Here is a 17,019-nt window from a genome sequence, read left to right as displayed (position 1 = left end):
AACTTTGATTTGGTATTCATTCATTTTGGTATTTTGCTCCAAAAGTCCATCTGGTGTTCAGTTCCTTTGTGTGGAGTGTGTAATGTGACTATCAAGGACTATAGCGGTACGGTGTCAGCAGCGGCCCTTCCTGCTGCTTTGCACTACTACTACTGCCGCCGCCGCTGCTGCTGCTGCAGGGGAATCTCCTCATTGGCATGCAAGCAGTGACTTGGAGCTGTGGAGCACTGGCACCCTCTCTCTAGAGACTCTCTCCTCGCTCTTTCCTTTCCCCTTCTTTCTCCTTGTCCGTCTTCTGCTCTCTCCCTCTTGTCCCCCTCGCGCAGCTGTCACAATATCTGCTCAATACGAGTGCTGGAGGAATCGTAGGAGAAGAGCCGAGCTGATGTGCTGCTTTAGAAGCAGAAGACTTCAAAACAGAATAGCTGAAAGGCCTCTTGTGAGAGGTGTTGAATCAATCTTAAGATCTGTGAACGATGCACTGTGATGCAGCGGGGGGGGGGGGGGGGGGGTGGTATTGTCCTTGCACCTCTGCAGGAGATCATTTAATAAAGATATATGTCTAGTGGATAAACAACGGTTTAAATCACGTGAAATGATTTGTTACCATCAGAAATAGCTCTGATTCGATCTTGGCAGATTGGTAAGGTGTTTACAAGAGGGACCGGGATGCAAATAAACAAACACAACATCTTGGCATGTGCTGAGCATTTTGCAGAGATGCCGGAACGAACAATGGCAGACGAAAGCAGAGAGGGAGAGTGGAGACATGGATCCGGTGTGGCTCTGTGGATTTGGCAGGAGTGAAAGCAGTGAGAAGAGCGCTGATACCAGCCAGACTCAAGCTGTGGGCAAATCAAGCATGAAATCGGGAACAAAGGGATTCACAGGATTGAAGGGCATTAGATTCACACTGTCTGAGCCTCGGTGCTGTGTGTGTGTGTGTGTGGAGGCTCAAGATATTGTACTTGTAGTCTTTTTAATAGCCTCATTGCCGAGAGATTAGTGGGTTTTAAATTAAGAGTGAATTTTTTTGTTTTGGTTTTTATGACTTTCACATTCCTCTTTTTGTGTTTAAATGTTCTTAAAGTTTTCTAACAATATAGGCATAAACGAATTGTTCATATTGCAGTGTCACATGGTCCAGTTCTTTTACATAACACTGTAACTAATTGACAGTACACGGTTAACTATTGTACTGGTCTCCAGATTAATTTGTCACTTAGTTTTTAGCGACATTATTAAGGAAAAATGTAAAATACTTTATAAAGCAATTATAGAGGGAAAAACTAATTCATGAATTTTTAGACTCATTTATGACAGAGTGCTATATTGTTGTAATATTATATATTGCACTGTAGTGCATTCAGCATCCAGGTGCTCACACTAAAAGGACAGATTACAAAGCGATTAAAAGCAAAACTTCAGATTTAAACTAGGAATGGATATTCTTTTAAACTACTTGTTGACTTTTTTCTCTCATCATTTTATGTCTAACTTTTAAACTATCCAGCTTGATGACATTTACATCTACATGAATGTAATGATCGCACTGTCGTCATGTAAAGTACATTGTGTACACTCTAATTGGGCACGATTTCCAAGCAGCATTTCAAATCCAGGTGCCTCCACAGTGAAAAACTTATTTCCTCTCCTCTTTACAGAATGACCTCTCCACTTTTCTAGCTCAGCCAATCAGATCGACCAGATGACCTCAATATCCCGGTCCACCCAATCAGAACATCTAAATGTCTTGTTGGTGCAACGCGGTCTGCTGTGGAGGTGTCACTAAAAGTCCTGGTTGAGTGATTTTCCCAGGTCCTGTGCTACTTTGTCCTTCAATGACTCATTTGGAATCTGTGAATTGGGCGTTTTTCTTTTTTTTTTTTTCTTTTTTTTTTTTTTTGGCTCCGTGGGAAACGTTTTTATGCACAGGACAACATTTGCATTTCTTACACTGTGCAGCTGTGTTTTGAGGCAAGATATGTAAAAGTTATAAATTCCAAGCTGATTTCAGAGAAGGGCAGGAATTAAACAATTAGAAGATGTCAGTTCAAACTGGAAAGGTCGTAAAGTACACACGAACAGAAAACATGTTGAAACAGTTTCCTTTGTGCTGTTCTGAAGCTGTTTCATAAGGATGACTTTTCACGGAGAGCCACAATGAATTATGGTGGCACTGGTGAAGGAACAATTTAATTGATGCATGAATATGCAATTGTGCCTCAATCCCGGGCCTGAAATCAATCAAGTAGACAGTCAGTGGATATTCTGAACCTTGCCACCTGCACTCTTGTATTCTGTGTTCGTTTGAGAAGTTAGGATCCATTTCTCCTTCACTGCAGTTGTGAAACCTTGGGGTCTTTCTCCTGTGGTTCTATGGTTTACCTCCACACTGAGGCAACCACATGACATAGGTGGCATCTTTATCTTCTCAAACTGCTAATGCCTTGTGGTGCAAACGAAGCTAATTCACTTGTGCGTTTTATTAGCAGTAGCATATAGTTAAATTAACTGCAAATACTTTAATTTTGCAGCACTGCGATTCATTATGATGAGTTAAGAGTGACTAAGCGATTAACGCAAGACATCTGTTTTTGTAGTGATGTCATACAATCCTTTGTTATATTTGTGATTGATTTGATTCTAGGAGTAACATCTGCTATTCTCCAGCATCTCCTTGAGTCACTTCTAAAAAATGTCTCCTCTGTTAGAGTTTAAGGATGAGCTCTTCTGTAATTGTGATAATTCCACTCTTCTTGTCTTTCCCATTCTACAATGATGCAAAGTGACAAAATACTCGAGTACATTTTTGACTAGTTCCCTTTTAACCAAACACTTCCTAGCTCCACTCCGATATTTTAGAGACAAGCTTGACTGGGCAAACTAAAAGTTGTAGCGCATTAATAAAATATCTATTAAACATTACAAGAAGTTAAATTCACTGTAGAAAAGCTTATGTAAATTAATTGTGGTAAAGTGGTGCTTGGTTAACTGCAGATGTACAAGCGAATGCATTATAAAAAAGTTAAATCCAGGTAGCTTTGATTCATGCATAATTTCATCAACAATAATTAAATAATGCAATGTAATTAAAAACGTAGCCGTTTTGGAGCCTTTCTACAGAACTTTTACTTAAAGACTGAGTGTAAAACTTTTGCAGAGTTCTGAAATCCTCGTTTTATTTTGGCATTGATTTTTCTTGACCTTTCTTCTCTCCACTGTTTCGACTTGATACCCTTTTGGTTTCTTTTTCTTAAACTCTTTTTCCACTTGCACACAACCTTAGCGTTTTCATCTTAACTTTTAGTCTGTCTACAGCGCTCTAACTTTCTATAGACTGAGAGGATCTTGGATGAGGAAGTATGAGGTAGTTGGGGAGGCGTATACAAGAGTGCGAAGTCTGGGCAAAAGGCCCAGTGTTTGGCCACATTTGTAACCGACTCTACATGTGAAAGCCTTCGGGGCACATCAGGCAAAATTCCTAGTATTCAGGAGGAGAAAAAAAGGCCTCTGATTATTGCCGTATCTCAGCACTAAACACACGCTCACTCACACAAATACACACACACACACACACGCACACACACTGTTCATAAGCCTTGATGATGTCAGCAGCTAAGCGGTATAACGGTTTTGCCTCTTGGAATGACAGCACCACTGATATCTGGCAGACCATCAGTTAGTCACGTCAGCGGTAACTGATGGAAGTTCTCCATTCAGGCCCAGGCTGTGTCCAGGTCCTTTGTCAGCTCAGACAGACAGAAAGACAGGCAGGCAACCTCTCCAACTACATTTAAACAACATACATTCATTAAAATACACCACAGAGGAATTACCTCTGAGAAAAGGTTAGAGGCTAAATGTGCAAATTTAACTGCTCCAAACTGCAGTTACTTTGCCATTGTAATGATGTGTTCAGGATTTTTTTATGCTAGCTGTTTGGAATAATTATCAGTCAATTTTTTTCCCCCATTACAGTCATTGAATCTTATGGAAAAACTACATTGTCAGTGTAGCCAAAGACTGATACCGGGTATTCAAAGGGTGCAATAGAGCTTCATTGTTGTCTGAACACATCAGAGAAACAAGTCTTTGCACTACATGTATATACATTGATTCTTAACGGGTATACAGATGCTGTAATTTACTTTAAAATATACTACCCTTGTATTATGATTATTATAGTAAATGTAGCTTAAAATCTAAAATTCAGCATTTATAAGTTTATATTTTCACATTACTACTTTTGGTCTCTTCCAGTGATTGCAAGAAAAGGGAGACAGAATAGCAGCACTTATTCTTTTATATTTTTTTCCTTATTTTCTTTTTCTAAAATATTAGAAGAAAACAAAGATGAAAGCCACATAAAAAATACACAGCAATTAATCTATTATGATCTACTATGTATCAGTACATTTCTGTATCTATTTTTTTTTTGAGGCAGCAGCATTGTGTTTGTGTCTGCATGTTTGAGTTTGTGTGTGAGTTCATTCAAAACAGATTTGACAGATACAACAAAACACCGACAAAAGATATATGTTTACAACTGTATTCGGATTTAAGGACTTTTTAAACCAATCAATAAATAATTTTGTCGTTTCCAGTTCAAAAAGTTCCTTGTTTGATATTTACATCATAAATTAAATAAGAAACTAAAGACTTTCAACTTATTTAAGATATGTTTGAAGCATTCAATACAACTCATAACAAATCAAAACAATTAAAAATTAAAGAAGAGGATTAGGGCCACTGGGGAAAACAATGACAATATGACTTTTTTTCTCCAGGATTTCATTTTTTTTCCTCGGAATTCTGTCAGAATATTAGATTTTCTTTTTCTAGAGTTCTGAGAAAAAAAAAAGAATTCTAAGAAAAAAGTCTGCAGAAAAAGTTTTCATAGAATTCTAAAAAACAAACAAAAAAACAAAAAACAGCTACAACCTGTGGCCTTAATCCACGGTTAATTTTACAACGCATGGAACAGAATTAAAAAACTTTTACTGCATATTTTACATATGCTAATAGGTCAGGTAAAAGTTAAGTGATGTAAAAACAGAAGAAATCATACTCTGATATGTAAGCATTAATAGCTAAAACTGCAAGTAAATATACAATGCCTATATTTAGAGAGCATGGGAAGATAAAAAAAAATGAGTGAGTTTGGAAACATCTTTTCGCACACTAAATGAGGGCATTTCACATATTCCATAAACCAGTTTCAAGTTGACCTGGATATTTTGCACTTTTCCATATCAGAGGCATGTTTCTCTTTCTGTTTTTTCACTTCTTCTTCTTTTTTCTTTTTTTTTAAATAATGTAATAATGGTGTGATCCAAACACCAAAACTAATTTAATGCCACCAGTGAAATATTCTACTTGGACAGAAAATAATGACACATACAAAAAACAGCTCACTGACAAATAAATACCAGGAAACACTGACATCTTACAATAGGGAGTCAATAGCCTTTTCCATGTTGCACTTCACGTGTCAGACAGTATGGTCTGTGCTCTGGAGTTTTCAGGTGAAATGGCTATGGAACAACACATTTTCTTACTGCCTTTGGAAATCATGTACAGGTCAGGTTAACAAACATGGCCAATGGTGCATGAGAGGTTTGGAATAGAAACACTGGATTGATGTTTAACCAGCTTTTGCAGGGAGGGAAAGTTACTTTACTGCCATTAAGACAACTCTGTTATATTATGTAATGGAGCAAACTTTCTCCATTTGTCAGGCAGTATGCAAAAAGTCAGTTCCTGAACAGCTTCTTAGAGTCTTGGGGAAAAAACTTCTCTAATGACAAAGAAAAGAGAAAGGCCTGACAAACACAAGTTGTGCTGAATGGATCACCAAGGGCAAGTCAGCCCCACACAGGTTCCTTGTATCCTTTTGTCAGTGTCTCAGCTTTTGTGTGGAGCACCTGGTTGCACATGCCTACAACCTCACTACGGATGGTAACGTCCTCTTTTAGACAGCTGGCTCAATCTTCACCAGATATCGTCAGCTTCCATTGGTTATGATAACTGAGGTGGTTTTATGTCCCTGTATTTGTTCAGCCTGCACTCTCACATGAGATGCCACATCATACTGCACTCCTCCACAGGCCAAGGTGGAGTAACTCCGCAAGCTCTCCGGATCATACAGATGCTCGAGGGAGTACCCAGTCAAGGCGTACGCCGCCTGCCTGTCCAGTGGCTGCCTCTCCTGTGCTGGATAGATCAGCGGACTTCCCTGGGGTTGTTGAGGGTGTGGGGACATATCTGTCTGCATGTAGTCTTTGGTGAGGGAGAGGCCTGATCTGGGGATTCCGTCAGAGCTGGGGCTGCTGAGACGAGACAAAGAAGCAGGACTCGTCGTGTTTTCATCATTTTCATTGGGGCCAAGAACTTTAATGCTGTCGCGGTGATGGAGGCGTTCAGTAAGGAGGTCGATGCTGGGGGCTCCGGGGCCACGGCATACCACGCTGGGCATAGTGAGCTGAGAGTGATGGGGTAGGGAGGAGGTGAAACAGGGACTGTGAGTTTTGGTGAGTCCCGAGACATCCAGTGGCATCTTGTGTTGCTGTAGACGGCTCTCCTCCTCTTTGATCATTTGCTGTGTGGCACGGATCAGGGTCTCCATCTTGCTGGGCTCTCGAGGGCTCGCTTGGAATTGGTCACCGTGGTAACGCTCACCTGAATCACTGGTGGACCCACCTCCGTCAGGTGAACTCACTACGCTGTCTTCGTCCCAGTGGCCCCGTCCTATAAATGCAAATCAGTGGTCAGAGTTGATAACAATAGAATAAATGAATATCACATTGTTAAAATGCTCATGTGGTTAATGGGCAAAATTCTGCCTTAAATGCATATATCATTATAGCATCATGGTCTGACTGGGTGTCTTGGCTGAAGCACAGTGGTTTTTTTTTTGCTGTTTGAGGATGTGAAATGTGAAATAACTTGGCTTTCAGTTGCGGGCAATTTTTGAACAGATGGTAGCAATCGGCACACTGGCAAGAGACGGTGTAAACAACTTAGCATGTCCCATAATAACATTTGGAAAACAGCTACCAGGAGAAGCTAGGCCAGAACTATTTTCAGAGACAGATGGTTGTGGTCTCAACCCTAACACCTCACCGTGAATGGCGCCATGGTAGGATGTTATTTCGTAGCCTTCGCTGTTGTCCACTGAGAATTTTGGCAACGAGAGAACGGAGCGTGTGGTGTCCCACCACATCTCTCTTCCCGACTGGGGGGTTCCCAGGAAGTAGCGGCCACTCTGGCATCGAACACGATCACAGGTGGTGGTGTGAGGGTGCGTTTGGGCATGGGCAAGATCCTCTTCTGATAGACCCAGGCCGTAGCACAGGGAGCCCGATTCTGGATACAATCTGTAGGCACAAGAAGCCTCCGTTGCTTCACTGGGATCCAACAGCTGAGGAGAGGCAGAGTCTGTCAGTGGGCTCCCTCCCCACTGACTGTCTTGGTCAGACTCTGAACGCTCTGGATTGAAAGCTGAAAATTGCTGGACAGAAACAAGAAAATCACAGTTCTGGGAGTTTTTGATTTGAATCCACAGCAAGCTTCCCTAATTGACTTAGCTCTAAAAAACAATTACCTGTGGGTAGGGCGACACTCTGGCTTTGGCCTTGGACTGGGTCAGACGTGACTTGGTGCTCTTTCTTTCTTCATTGTGACTGTCAGCGTAGGGAAAGGCTGGTTTGCTGGGGCTCATTTGATCCAAAGACAGCTGCATTCCTTTATACTCAGTGTCCCTTTTAAAACACATAAAATGCATGTTAGAGATAAACAAAATAGTTTAACTTAAACTTCCATTTTGTGATGCTTTTATAATCTTGCAAGATCATGCTCAGAATAACATATCTATAACAGCGAATTGCTATGAAATTCATGGGCTCCACAGGACTCTGCCAAGTAATCCTTTTACTTATTTATCACCATCAAGCGCCACCAAAACCAAATTCATCACCACTCACCATGAGGTTTTCTTTTTAGTGCTGACATCATGTTAGTACTATTACTGCGAGTATGCTGATGTTAGCATGTACACCCTCAGAGATCACCTCGGATCGCTAGCTTTCTTTTAACATGCATGCATCTTTGAACTTTGCTGTGGGTTCAAATTATTTTATGCACTATGAGCTGCAGGTTACTGAGGAGCTTCTTCACAGTGACCTACACAAACACACAGAACATTTTTGACCTAGTTTTACTTTCATTTTTTCAAGCTAGCTCATGTTTCTGTAGTTAATCCAGAATTCCCCAAACCTTTAGGCTATTTTCATCATATATACTTGGATCATGTTCTCTTTCTGACCATCTTGATTTTAGCATTGCACGAGAAGCATAATTACTAATTAGTCTAAAGCACACTCCTTGGCTAATGTTGAATATAGATAGATGGTCAGACTTAGATTGAGTCAGGCTTTATAAAAAAGGATTTAAGTACAACTTTAAGTGAATACAGTATATAAGGGAACTTTAAGATTATAAGCTCTCAGCTTCTGAGATTATTAACAAACACCCAGAAAAAACGTTACCGGTAATCATTCTTTTTTCTTTTTTCTTTTTTAACCACAAACATTACGAGAATGTGGAAAGAATGCACCGAGAGTAAACACACACCAGAAACATATTTATACTTATAAGTCTTATCTATGCAATCAATTTCCTCTAAATGTACCCAGTTTTTTTAAATTTACTTTTGAATGTTGCAGATTTCAAACATGCAACTTGTGTGCCATCTTTGACATTTTAACCCACTGTACTGCGGCTGAACTCAATGCAATTGTCACCGTCGAGGGAGTGAAAAAGGCTCCTGTGTCAAGTGTTCAGCAAACATGAGCCTATTCTTAACTTATCACATCAACAGTATGTAATAGCAGCTGTCTGGCATTTTAAACCTTGTGGCCCATCCCTGACCCTGTACAGCCAGCCTCTTCAATATGACTCTAAATATGACCCATTCCTTATGTACAACACTGCAGGCGAAAGGCTATGTTTGGATAGCCAGTGCACAGTCTGAGTGTTATTTGCTCTTGCAGGTATAGTTATGGTAGCCAGTTGTGCATCCTATCTGTGCCCTGGCTGACTTATGTCTGAGCCAATAATGTTGGGCCTTTGTGCAAACTCAGCTGTGTTAGCCGAATTCCACCTCAGGGGTCAATGTCAGAGCACCTCACGTCTGAAATATGCCACCAGCCAACTTCCAAACATAATTTATTAATGGATTCTTGTTGGGCGGAAACGCTGCCATGCCAAGGCGATTGAATTGCTGTTTTTTTTTAAGTAGTTGTTTGTTTTTTTCCACTTTTGCCTCTTGGACTTTCAGATACTTCTGTGTTGGACTTGATTATTCACTTGGAAATTCTCTGTCATTTTAATGTAGTTACTTTGTTTTCGCCTTACTGCATTGAAGAAATCAATAGGTGGAGTGCAGCCATATGCATACATGCACGTACAGACTTGCGCAAACTCTCCATCACATGCACTTACACACACACACACACACACACACACACACAGGAAAAAACGACATGTGGATCAACCAAACAAGGAAAATCCAACATGTGTTACAGCTATGAGATAGCTATTGATTCCTAGTTCACCGTTTGATCGATTTTGCTTTCCTTAGACTGCAGATCGATGGTGGCAGTAGAGGTTTTTGATGGGGTTGAACCCTGATGTTTGTCTTGCTGTCTCAAAGGGCCTTAGTGTGCTTTGTTCTCTCATAACACACAGCTGCCTGAGTCCTGCAACCTCTGTATTTGGTGGATTTGTACAGAGAGACTACGGAGGGATAAAGAGAAGGATTTCTCCAGGAGAAAAAGACCCATTGTATCACAGAGTGAGCCTCAAGTACAGATCATAAGAGTGCATGATATGATTATACAAGTAAAATATTCAGTGTTATTCCCACAGTGCCATCTCTATTAAAAGGGCATTATTATTTAGACCGGAGTAGTGCTGCAACCTTGTTTTACAATGACTGCGCAGCTACAGTATAATTGCAGCCATCAGCACAGATTATAGATTTAACTGTCTCAAAAAAGCATACTTTTAAAATTATTTTGAAATCAATTATGAAGTATCTGTTAAAACAAAAGTTTCCCTCTGATTTTAGGATGGAAATCGTTATTTACACTTACGTGAGGACATAGTTGACGCTGACGATACAGTGAGGCCTTGAGGATCGGCTATTGTGGACGATAGTGGCATAACTTTGGACCCAGACCCAGCCGCCGTGTTTGGCAAGGAACCGATAGTACTTAGTTGTGACTTGGCCTTTTACCAGCACTGCAGGAGATAAAAGAAACACACAGACAGCAGAGATTAACATGTTTAACAAGTTGCACGTTTTCTTTTTTGTGTGTGTGTGTGCGTGCGTGTGGGAGACGTGTGATTGCCTGCACATGGTGGCTGCAGCAGGTTGCCTGAGCAGTTGCTGCATAACAAGAGAAGGTCAAGCTGCCTGTTGTAAAAGCATAAATGAACACACTTGTAACTCACAGAGGTGGTGTGCACAGCGGAGGTGGAAGATGTCACAGCTGTGGACATGATGGTACAGCGTTTTCTCAATGAGGTCCTGGGGCTCATAACCTGTCAGCTCAGCTACCCTGGGGAGAAATTCAGGAGTTAAAATAAGCAGCTAATTCAGGGATATTTCATTTTTCTGTGCTTCGGTTTTCACAGGCAATTTTAGCTCCAGGAGCTTCTTTTATAACTTGCTTCCCTTTCCTAATGAAAAATGCATAGACTTCACACAACGTTTGCCAAACACACAGTACAATTAAAATAGAAACAAACTCAAAAACACTTAAAGGGAAAACAAAACAACAAATAGAACAAAGTCTTGATTAGTACCTGGAGTCCAGGAAGATGAGCTTCATGTCCAAGCTGGCTCTGAACATGAACATGTTACTGTGCAGTTTGATCTCAGTCACGGCACTGGGAGGCAGAGAGTGACCGACAGCCACCAAGCCCACATTCTGGTAGCATCCTTCAAAAGGTGACATGTCCAAACTGTACTGACGGATCTTCAGGTAGCCACTGCAGTGGATCACCTATCGTAAAGCATATACAAGATAATAGCTAAATCACAAATTACATTTAATAATGAAATTTCTTAAAATTCCATTTCATAAGAACAGTAGTCAGCTTTATGATTTATGTGATGCATTTCGGAAGCAGGCAGGATAATAATAATAATAATAATGGATTGGATTTATATAGCGCTTTTCAAGGCACCCAAAGCGCTTTACAATGCCACTATTCATTCACTCTCACATTCACACACTGGTGGAGGCAGCTACGGTTGTAGCCACAGCTGCCCTGGGGCAGACTGACAGAAGCGAGGCTGCCATATCGCGGATAGTGTAATTTATATCAAAATACAATATAATCAAATGATAATAGAACTGTTGGAATAGCCTGACACAATTACATTAAACTGCATGAATAAGCTAAAACTTTTCGTGGTTAGAAAAAAAGGTATAAAGTAATTTTAATGTTGGTGACCATTTTTTCTTATTCGCTTCTTATATTTATTAATGTGAAATAATTTTTATAATACCATTATCGTTATTGTTAATAAAAAAAACAAAACAAGACACTCTTTATTTACTAGCGCTGCCTACCTTGTATCCACCACTGGTAAGCCCCGCGTTTCTTTTTGCCAGCACACATTTCATCCGCAAAAAGAAAGAGCGTTCCACTTCATATTCTGAAAGATGTCAAACACTTTGCTATTAAATTCTCGTATAATAATAACAACAATAATAATTGAAAAATAAAATAATAGGGTTTTACGGCGTTAAAATGTATCCTGCAAGGAAAAAACACAGGCACAGGCACAAGCTATTGCGTAAATTCCATCCGCGTATATTACGCGCGTTCATTGCATTTTTTTTTATCATATGCTAATAATGCTGACACTACACAGTGCAACACTATGATTAAATAGAAAATGCTAAATGACATAACATGTGCATATGTGGAGCCTGAAGGCGTCGTTCTGTACCTTGCACGAAATGTGTGTGATAGGGCTGATGTGGGGTGAGGACAGCTGTCATCTCATCGTGGTCGGCAGGATGGACATATTCATAAATACTGTTCCCAGTCAACTCTACCTGTTGAGAATAACTCAGGTAATTAACGGGTAAAAGCTTCCTGGTGGGTGAATTTTTTTTTTTTTTATCTGCGCATGGGTATCGCGTTCATTTTCAGACGATGCTTTATGAATAACAAATACAGAGGGAAAAAAACGTCTGAAAGGAAATATATATATATATATATATATATATATATATATATATATATATATATATATATATATATATATATATGTGTGTGTGTGTGTGTGTGTGTGTGTGTGTGTGTGTGTGTGTGTGTGTGTGTGTGTAATGATCACAGAAACGAACCTGAGACAGTCCTAAATGGACCGACGCTGTCTCTGAAATGTACATTATCTTCCCATCTGGGGCCACGACGAAGATGAATCCGTCCAACGTCTGCAAATAATAAACGACAGGCTGCCGTCACTTCTCCGTGTTAATTCACAAGCCCGGGTCGATCATGTTCTTTGGCTGCAGATCAGTACCTTTAATAATATTAATAACAGCCTAAATACCTGCAGTAAATGAGATCCCAGCTCTCGTCCAATGTTATCCAAGGATCTCGTTCGACTTGAGTGACCCCAAGCTTCACCCAGACCTGGGGAGAGAGCGAAATAACGGTGTTTGGCTGCTGCATGACTTTGAAATTAAATAGAAATATATATAGTATTTTTTTTAGTTGAGCTTAAATTATTCTTATTCTTATTCTTCGTTTAGCATAAAGGAAAATGTAGGACACACACACACACACACACACACACAGAAACCAAGACGCTAGGAGCTCCTATTTAAAGGGCCAATTTACAGTTAAAGCATTTATTCCTCTCCACTGTACTGAAAATTTGTCCCTTCCTGCATGCTGTACAGTCTCCCTGGAGGCACAAACCCACACGTGCAGAAGTGTTATCATTATTATTATTATTATTATTATTATTATTATTATTATTATTATTATTATTATTATTTTGTTGTTGTTGTTATTGTTGTTGATGATGATGATTTTTTTTCCTCCCTAAAATGTGACAAAAAAATGTTCATTTGTGGATTTTTGCCTGGTATATCCCACGATAGCCTGGATGCTATCTTGTGCTACTCATCAAATTTATTCAGTTCCATCAGAAATTTCGTATTTTTTATTATTATAAGTAAATTAGGTGTCCGTCTCTCCTGCTGTAAATGTGTAAATGAAAATGAAAATAGGTCTACGGTGTCGGTGGGACATGCAGAACATCAATCTACCAGATGAGGGGCTGCGTTAATTTTTTTTTACATATCTATCTATCTATCTATCTATCTATCTATCTATCTATCTATCTATCTATCTATCTATCTATCTATCTATCTATCTATCTATCTATCTATCTATCTATCTATCTATCTATCTATCTATCTGTGTGTGTGTGTGTGTGTACATGTTCTTTCTTTCTTTTCATTTCATTTTTTAAGCTGCTTCCATCAAACAATGAAAAGATTAAAAAGAAAAACGCGAGCTGGGTATTTGGGAGACATTTTGCATCCAGCATTTTGTCATCACACCGCAGAAGCTGGGTAAGATTATATGTGCTTTAGGTGATTATAAGCCTTGCAGGTGCTTTTTCTAATTGGCGACTCTTCCTCTCAGTCACGCAGACTAGTGGACCTGCAGAGACGTTGGCAGATCGTCTCATTTGGTTATACGGAATTAAAAAGCATCATAAAGCATCTGAACAGACTCCCTGACGACCCACGAGGAATTGTGGGACTATTCCTGTAACGTTTCTGTAGGACTTGAAGAGAACCTGTGTGTTCTAATTACAACCTACTTTCTAAATTATACTGAACACTAACTTTTATGTTTTGTTTTTTTTGCACTAACCGACCAAGTGACAATCCTAAAAATATGCAGATTTTTAAAGTAGTCATGTTTATTTATTTTTTTCCTAAAATATAATAATATTAGGTTGTGTAGAAGTAATTCCAGTTTACTATTATTACTATTATATTACTATATTAGTAAAAATCTCCTGTCACTCCCCATGCGTTTCCCTTCATTCGTAAAATTCTGCAGATAAGTTGATCAAAAAAGAGATATAATTATTTTTAGTTAATGAAATAAAGTTAATGAAAAGATCGCAAAAACGTGTAGATGAAAAAAAATCCAACACAAATAAATAAATAAACAAATAAATAAATAAATAAGCAGTGGAGAGTGCACGTTGGCTAGGTGCTCACCCTGGGGGAAAACAATTCTCATCTTCAGGTAACTTGTTGTCAGTCTTATTATGGAGGCTTTGTCTAACTGGGATGTGATGGCCGACGGTAAAGGCAACATTTTAGCCAGTTCATAGAATTCACTGTTTTCCTTTTCCCGTCTAGTCCTTGCAGCCGTTTTGGATTTCTCCTTCATGTCGGCGCTTTTTCTTTATATCCTTAACTTGTCGGATGGTTCGCTCGTTCAAATCAGCAGTATGACCGACTCCTCCCGCTTTGCTTCGTTTTTCATTGTATACTTTTTTCAACTGCAAAAAAAAGTTTTTCTTGTTGTTGTTGTTGTTGTTTTTTTTTTTTTGTTTTTTTTTGTATGACAAGATGAATCCAAAGGGTGGGAATATCCCTGTGATCTCCCAAATGAGTGATCTGAGTCTGCGATAATTCAACTGGTTGTAGTTAAACCTCCTCGGTGTAGCCACTGGCCTTCATCCATGACCTGCAAAACAAAGAATGAGTGTGAATAACTGTTGTTTTTCAGAGGAAGGCTTGCATTGCACATAGAGGTGACTCTGGAATAACAGAAAAAAAAAACCCGTATACGTCAATCATCAGTCAAAGTCAGATTTATGTTTTTAACAGATCTAGAGCCAGGGCACGATGCCTTTGCCACAGTATCACAAACAAAAACAACAACCTCTGAAAAAAATGATATAAACAATACAGAAAAAAAGGTAATGCAATATGAACGCGACGCTATTACATTACGTGTACGTGGTTTAATTTTCTGAAAAGATGACAAGATTTTGGTAAACAGCTGCTCAACAGAGATATCTGTACTGACCGCAACTAGACCATAACATTAAAAAAAAAAAATCTAACGGTAAGATGCAGTAAACTAATTTTGCACGTTGCATTTTCTGTTATTATTTTGGGAGTGAAAAAACAAGCCGTTATGCTGCTGATCCCTGAAGGAGTATCGAGGAAATGACATTTGACCCAACACAATTCCTGAAACGTGTGCAACTGCGTTGGCAGAGACAACTCGGTGCTCGATTTTTTTTCCTCGTTTACTTCTTTAAAGAAAGTTTAAAACATATTAAAAGGATCATTAGTTTTCAGATTTTCTTAGATGCATGTATTTGTAGTGTTCCTACCCGAGCAGAGATACGCTGTTGGGTATTTCCCTACATCTGAATCGATCCTGAGTCTCAAAGCAGCCTGCTGGGAATTTCACCTGTCCTGAACCGGGTTCACCAGTCCTCCCAGTTAAAATTGTTCTCAGCTCCTCCTGGATTTCCACCTGGAAAGGCGAACGGGCCGTGCGCTGCATACACCTCTCCAAATTATAGGGACACGCAACGAGTGGCATTCATGCCCAGCAAACCTCCTCTCCTCAACTATCTCAATGTCCCTCTCTGGAGCAGCTCGAAACCCGCCCATTGTTTTCTTGCTTCCTCGTGATTGGGTGGAAGCGTTACAAGTCATTACGCGATTGGACACTTACAGTGGGCGACGATTTAGGTATGCGTAGCACTTGGCCGTGCCCGAAGTGAGCTTAAATGTGATCCTGTTGTGTTTTTGTCATTAGCCTGCAGATCATGGATCAAGCTGAAATAAATAAATAAACCTGCATAAATAGCAGGGGAATGTTAACAGGTGAGAGGGTAATTAAAAGCTTTAAAGACTCTCACTCGGTGATGGAAAACAACAGAAAATAAAATAATCCTCCAGGAAGAACATGCATTATTTCCACAATTATGCTGCACAAATCACGAAACACCTTTCATTAGATGGTACAGAACAGAATGTATGGGGCAATTTGGGGGACAATGAAAATCGATACGGGTGTTAGTTTACTCAGAGGAACTGCAATTATTTATTTTAGAAAATAATGGAGATATTCTTATTTTTTTCAATCCGGCTGCATTTGTTTTCATTCAGTGGTCAAATTTTTTGACAATATGGATTTCGATTTGGGGGGGGGGGGGGGGGGGGGGGGGTGCAGCAGATAAATAAAGCTTTTAGGTTTTAGCAATACAGGGAGCCACGGCAGAAAACAATAAACAAACATCACGGTATTGCTGTTTGACAGAATCACTTCATGTTCTGCTTGTGCTCATCACGCTGTCTAATAAATAGACCCCACATTCTTACCATCGACGTTTTTTTTGTTTTAGCATCATATGAATGCTCTTGATATATAATATATTCTTAGTTATATTTAAATCAACAGGCTAAATTATGCCCTCTCTCTTCAGGTTTTGTTTTTGACTAATTTCCCCCTAGCTGTCTGCTGGATTGTTTCCCCGCGGATGCAGATTTTTTTTAGTTCTCTGCTTTAAGAGGTATACTTGCAATATTAACACAGGCATCGGCTACAAAAAAATAAAAAATAAACAAAGTAGTCCGCATGTCCCTCGCTGTAGTCAGTCGTGTACTCTAGATTCTAAATTTTAAGTCTTTTGCATGAGTTCGAGTTTTTGCACATAAACCAGTGGACTGGATGTTAGTTATGATCTGTTAACCAGTTGTTTCGTGAGTTATTTCAGAGGCAAGATTATTATTATTTTAAAAAAAAAAAAGACAAAAAGACAGATACAAAACAGTTTACACCCGGCTGAGAGAGCGGTGCGACGCGTCCAGGGCTCGTGCAGTGGTTGGGTGTCCGTCAAACACGTTTATCTGAGGATTAATTTCCATGGTGTGA

At 39.6% G+C, this 17,019-nt stretch overlaps 1 protein-coding gene across 2 annotated transcripts; it reads right to left on the bottom strand.

The window, feature by feature from the left end:
• Positions 1 to 5,105: 5,105 nt before the first annotated feature.
• LOC113006401 (single-minded homolog 1-like) lies at positions 5,106 to 15,699 on the bottom strand. Of its 2 annotated transcripts, none has more exons than XM_026142353.1 (12): positions 15,467 to 15,699; positions 14,334 to 14,808; positions 12,638 to 12,720; positions 12,429 to 12,518; positions 12,029 to 12,137; positions 11,646 to 11,731; positions 10,873 to 11,072; positions 10,519 to 10,625; positions 10,158 to 10,305; positions 7,607 to 7,763; positions 7,126 to 7,513; positions 5,106 to 6,750 (listed from the first exon to the last, which is right to left on the bottom strand). In XM_026142353.1, the coding sequence occupies exons 2-12, from the start codon at positions 14,506 to 14,508 to the stop codon at positions 6,008 to 6,010; spliced, it is 2,286 nt and encodes a 761-aa protein (XP_025998138.1). In that variant the 5' UTR covers positions 14,509 to 14,808; positions 15,467 to 15,699; the 3' UTR covers positions 5,106 to 6,007. The 2 variants fall into 2 exon arrangements, with proteins under 2 accessions (XP_025998138.1, XP_025998139.1); XM_026142354.1 differs by having other exon boundaries at positions 15,547 to 15,699.
• Positions 15,700 to 17,019: the final 1,320 nt, after the last annotated feature.

The sequence above is a fragment of the Astatotilapia calliptera genome, chromosome 15, assembly GCF_900246225.1.
Source record: "Astatotilapia calliptera chromosome 15, fAstCal1.2, whole genome shotgun sequence".
Lineage (NCBI taxonomy): Eukaryota > Metazoa > Chordata > Actinopteri > Cichliformes > Cichlidae > Astatotilapia > Astatotilapia calliptera.
The sequence above is the reverse complement of the archived record's forward strand: the minus strand, read 5'-3'. Positions and strand labels throughout refer to the sequence as shown.

Coding starts and splice junctions, on each gene's coding strand:
- LOC113006401 (XM_026142353.1), bottom strand. CDS start 14,508: ATGAAGGAGAAATCCAAAACGGCTGCAAGGACTAGACGGGAAAAGGAA. Junction 11,073..11,645: donor TTACCAGTGGTGGATACAAG/GTAGGCAGCGCT, acceptor GCTTTACGATAG/GTGATCCACTGCAGTGGCTA. Junction 7,764..10,157: donor AGCGTCAACTATGTCCTCAC/GTAAGTGTAAAT, acceptor GTGTTTTAAAAG/GGACACTGAGTATAAAGGAA.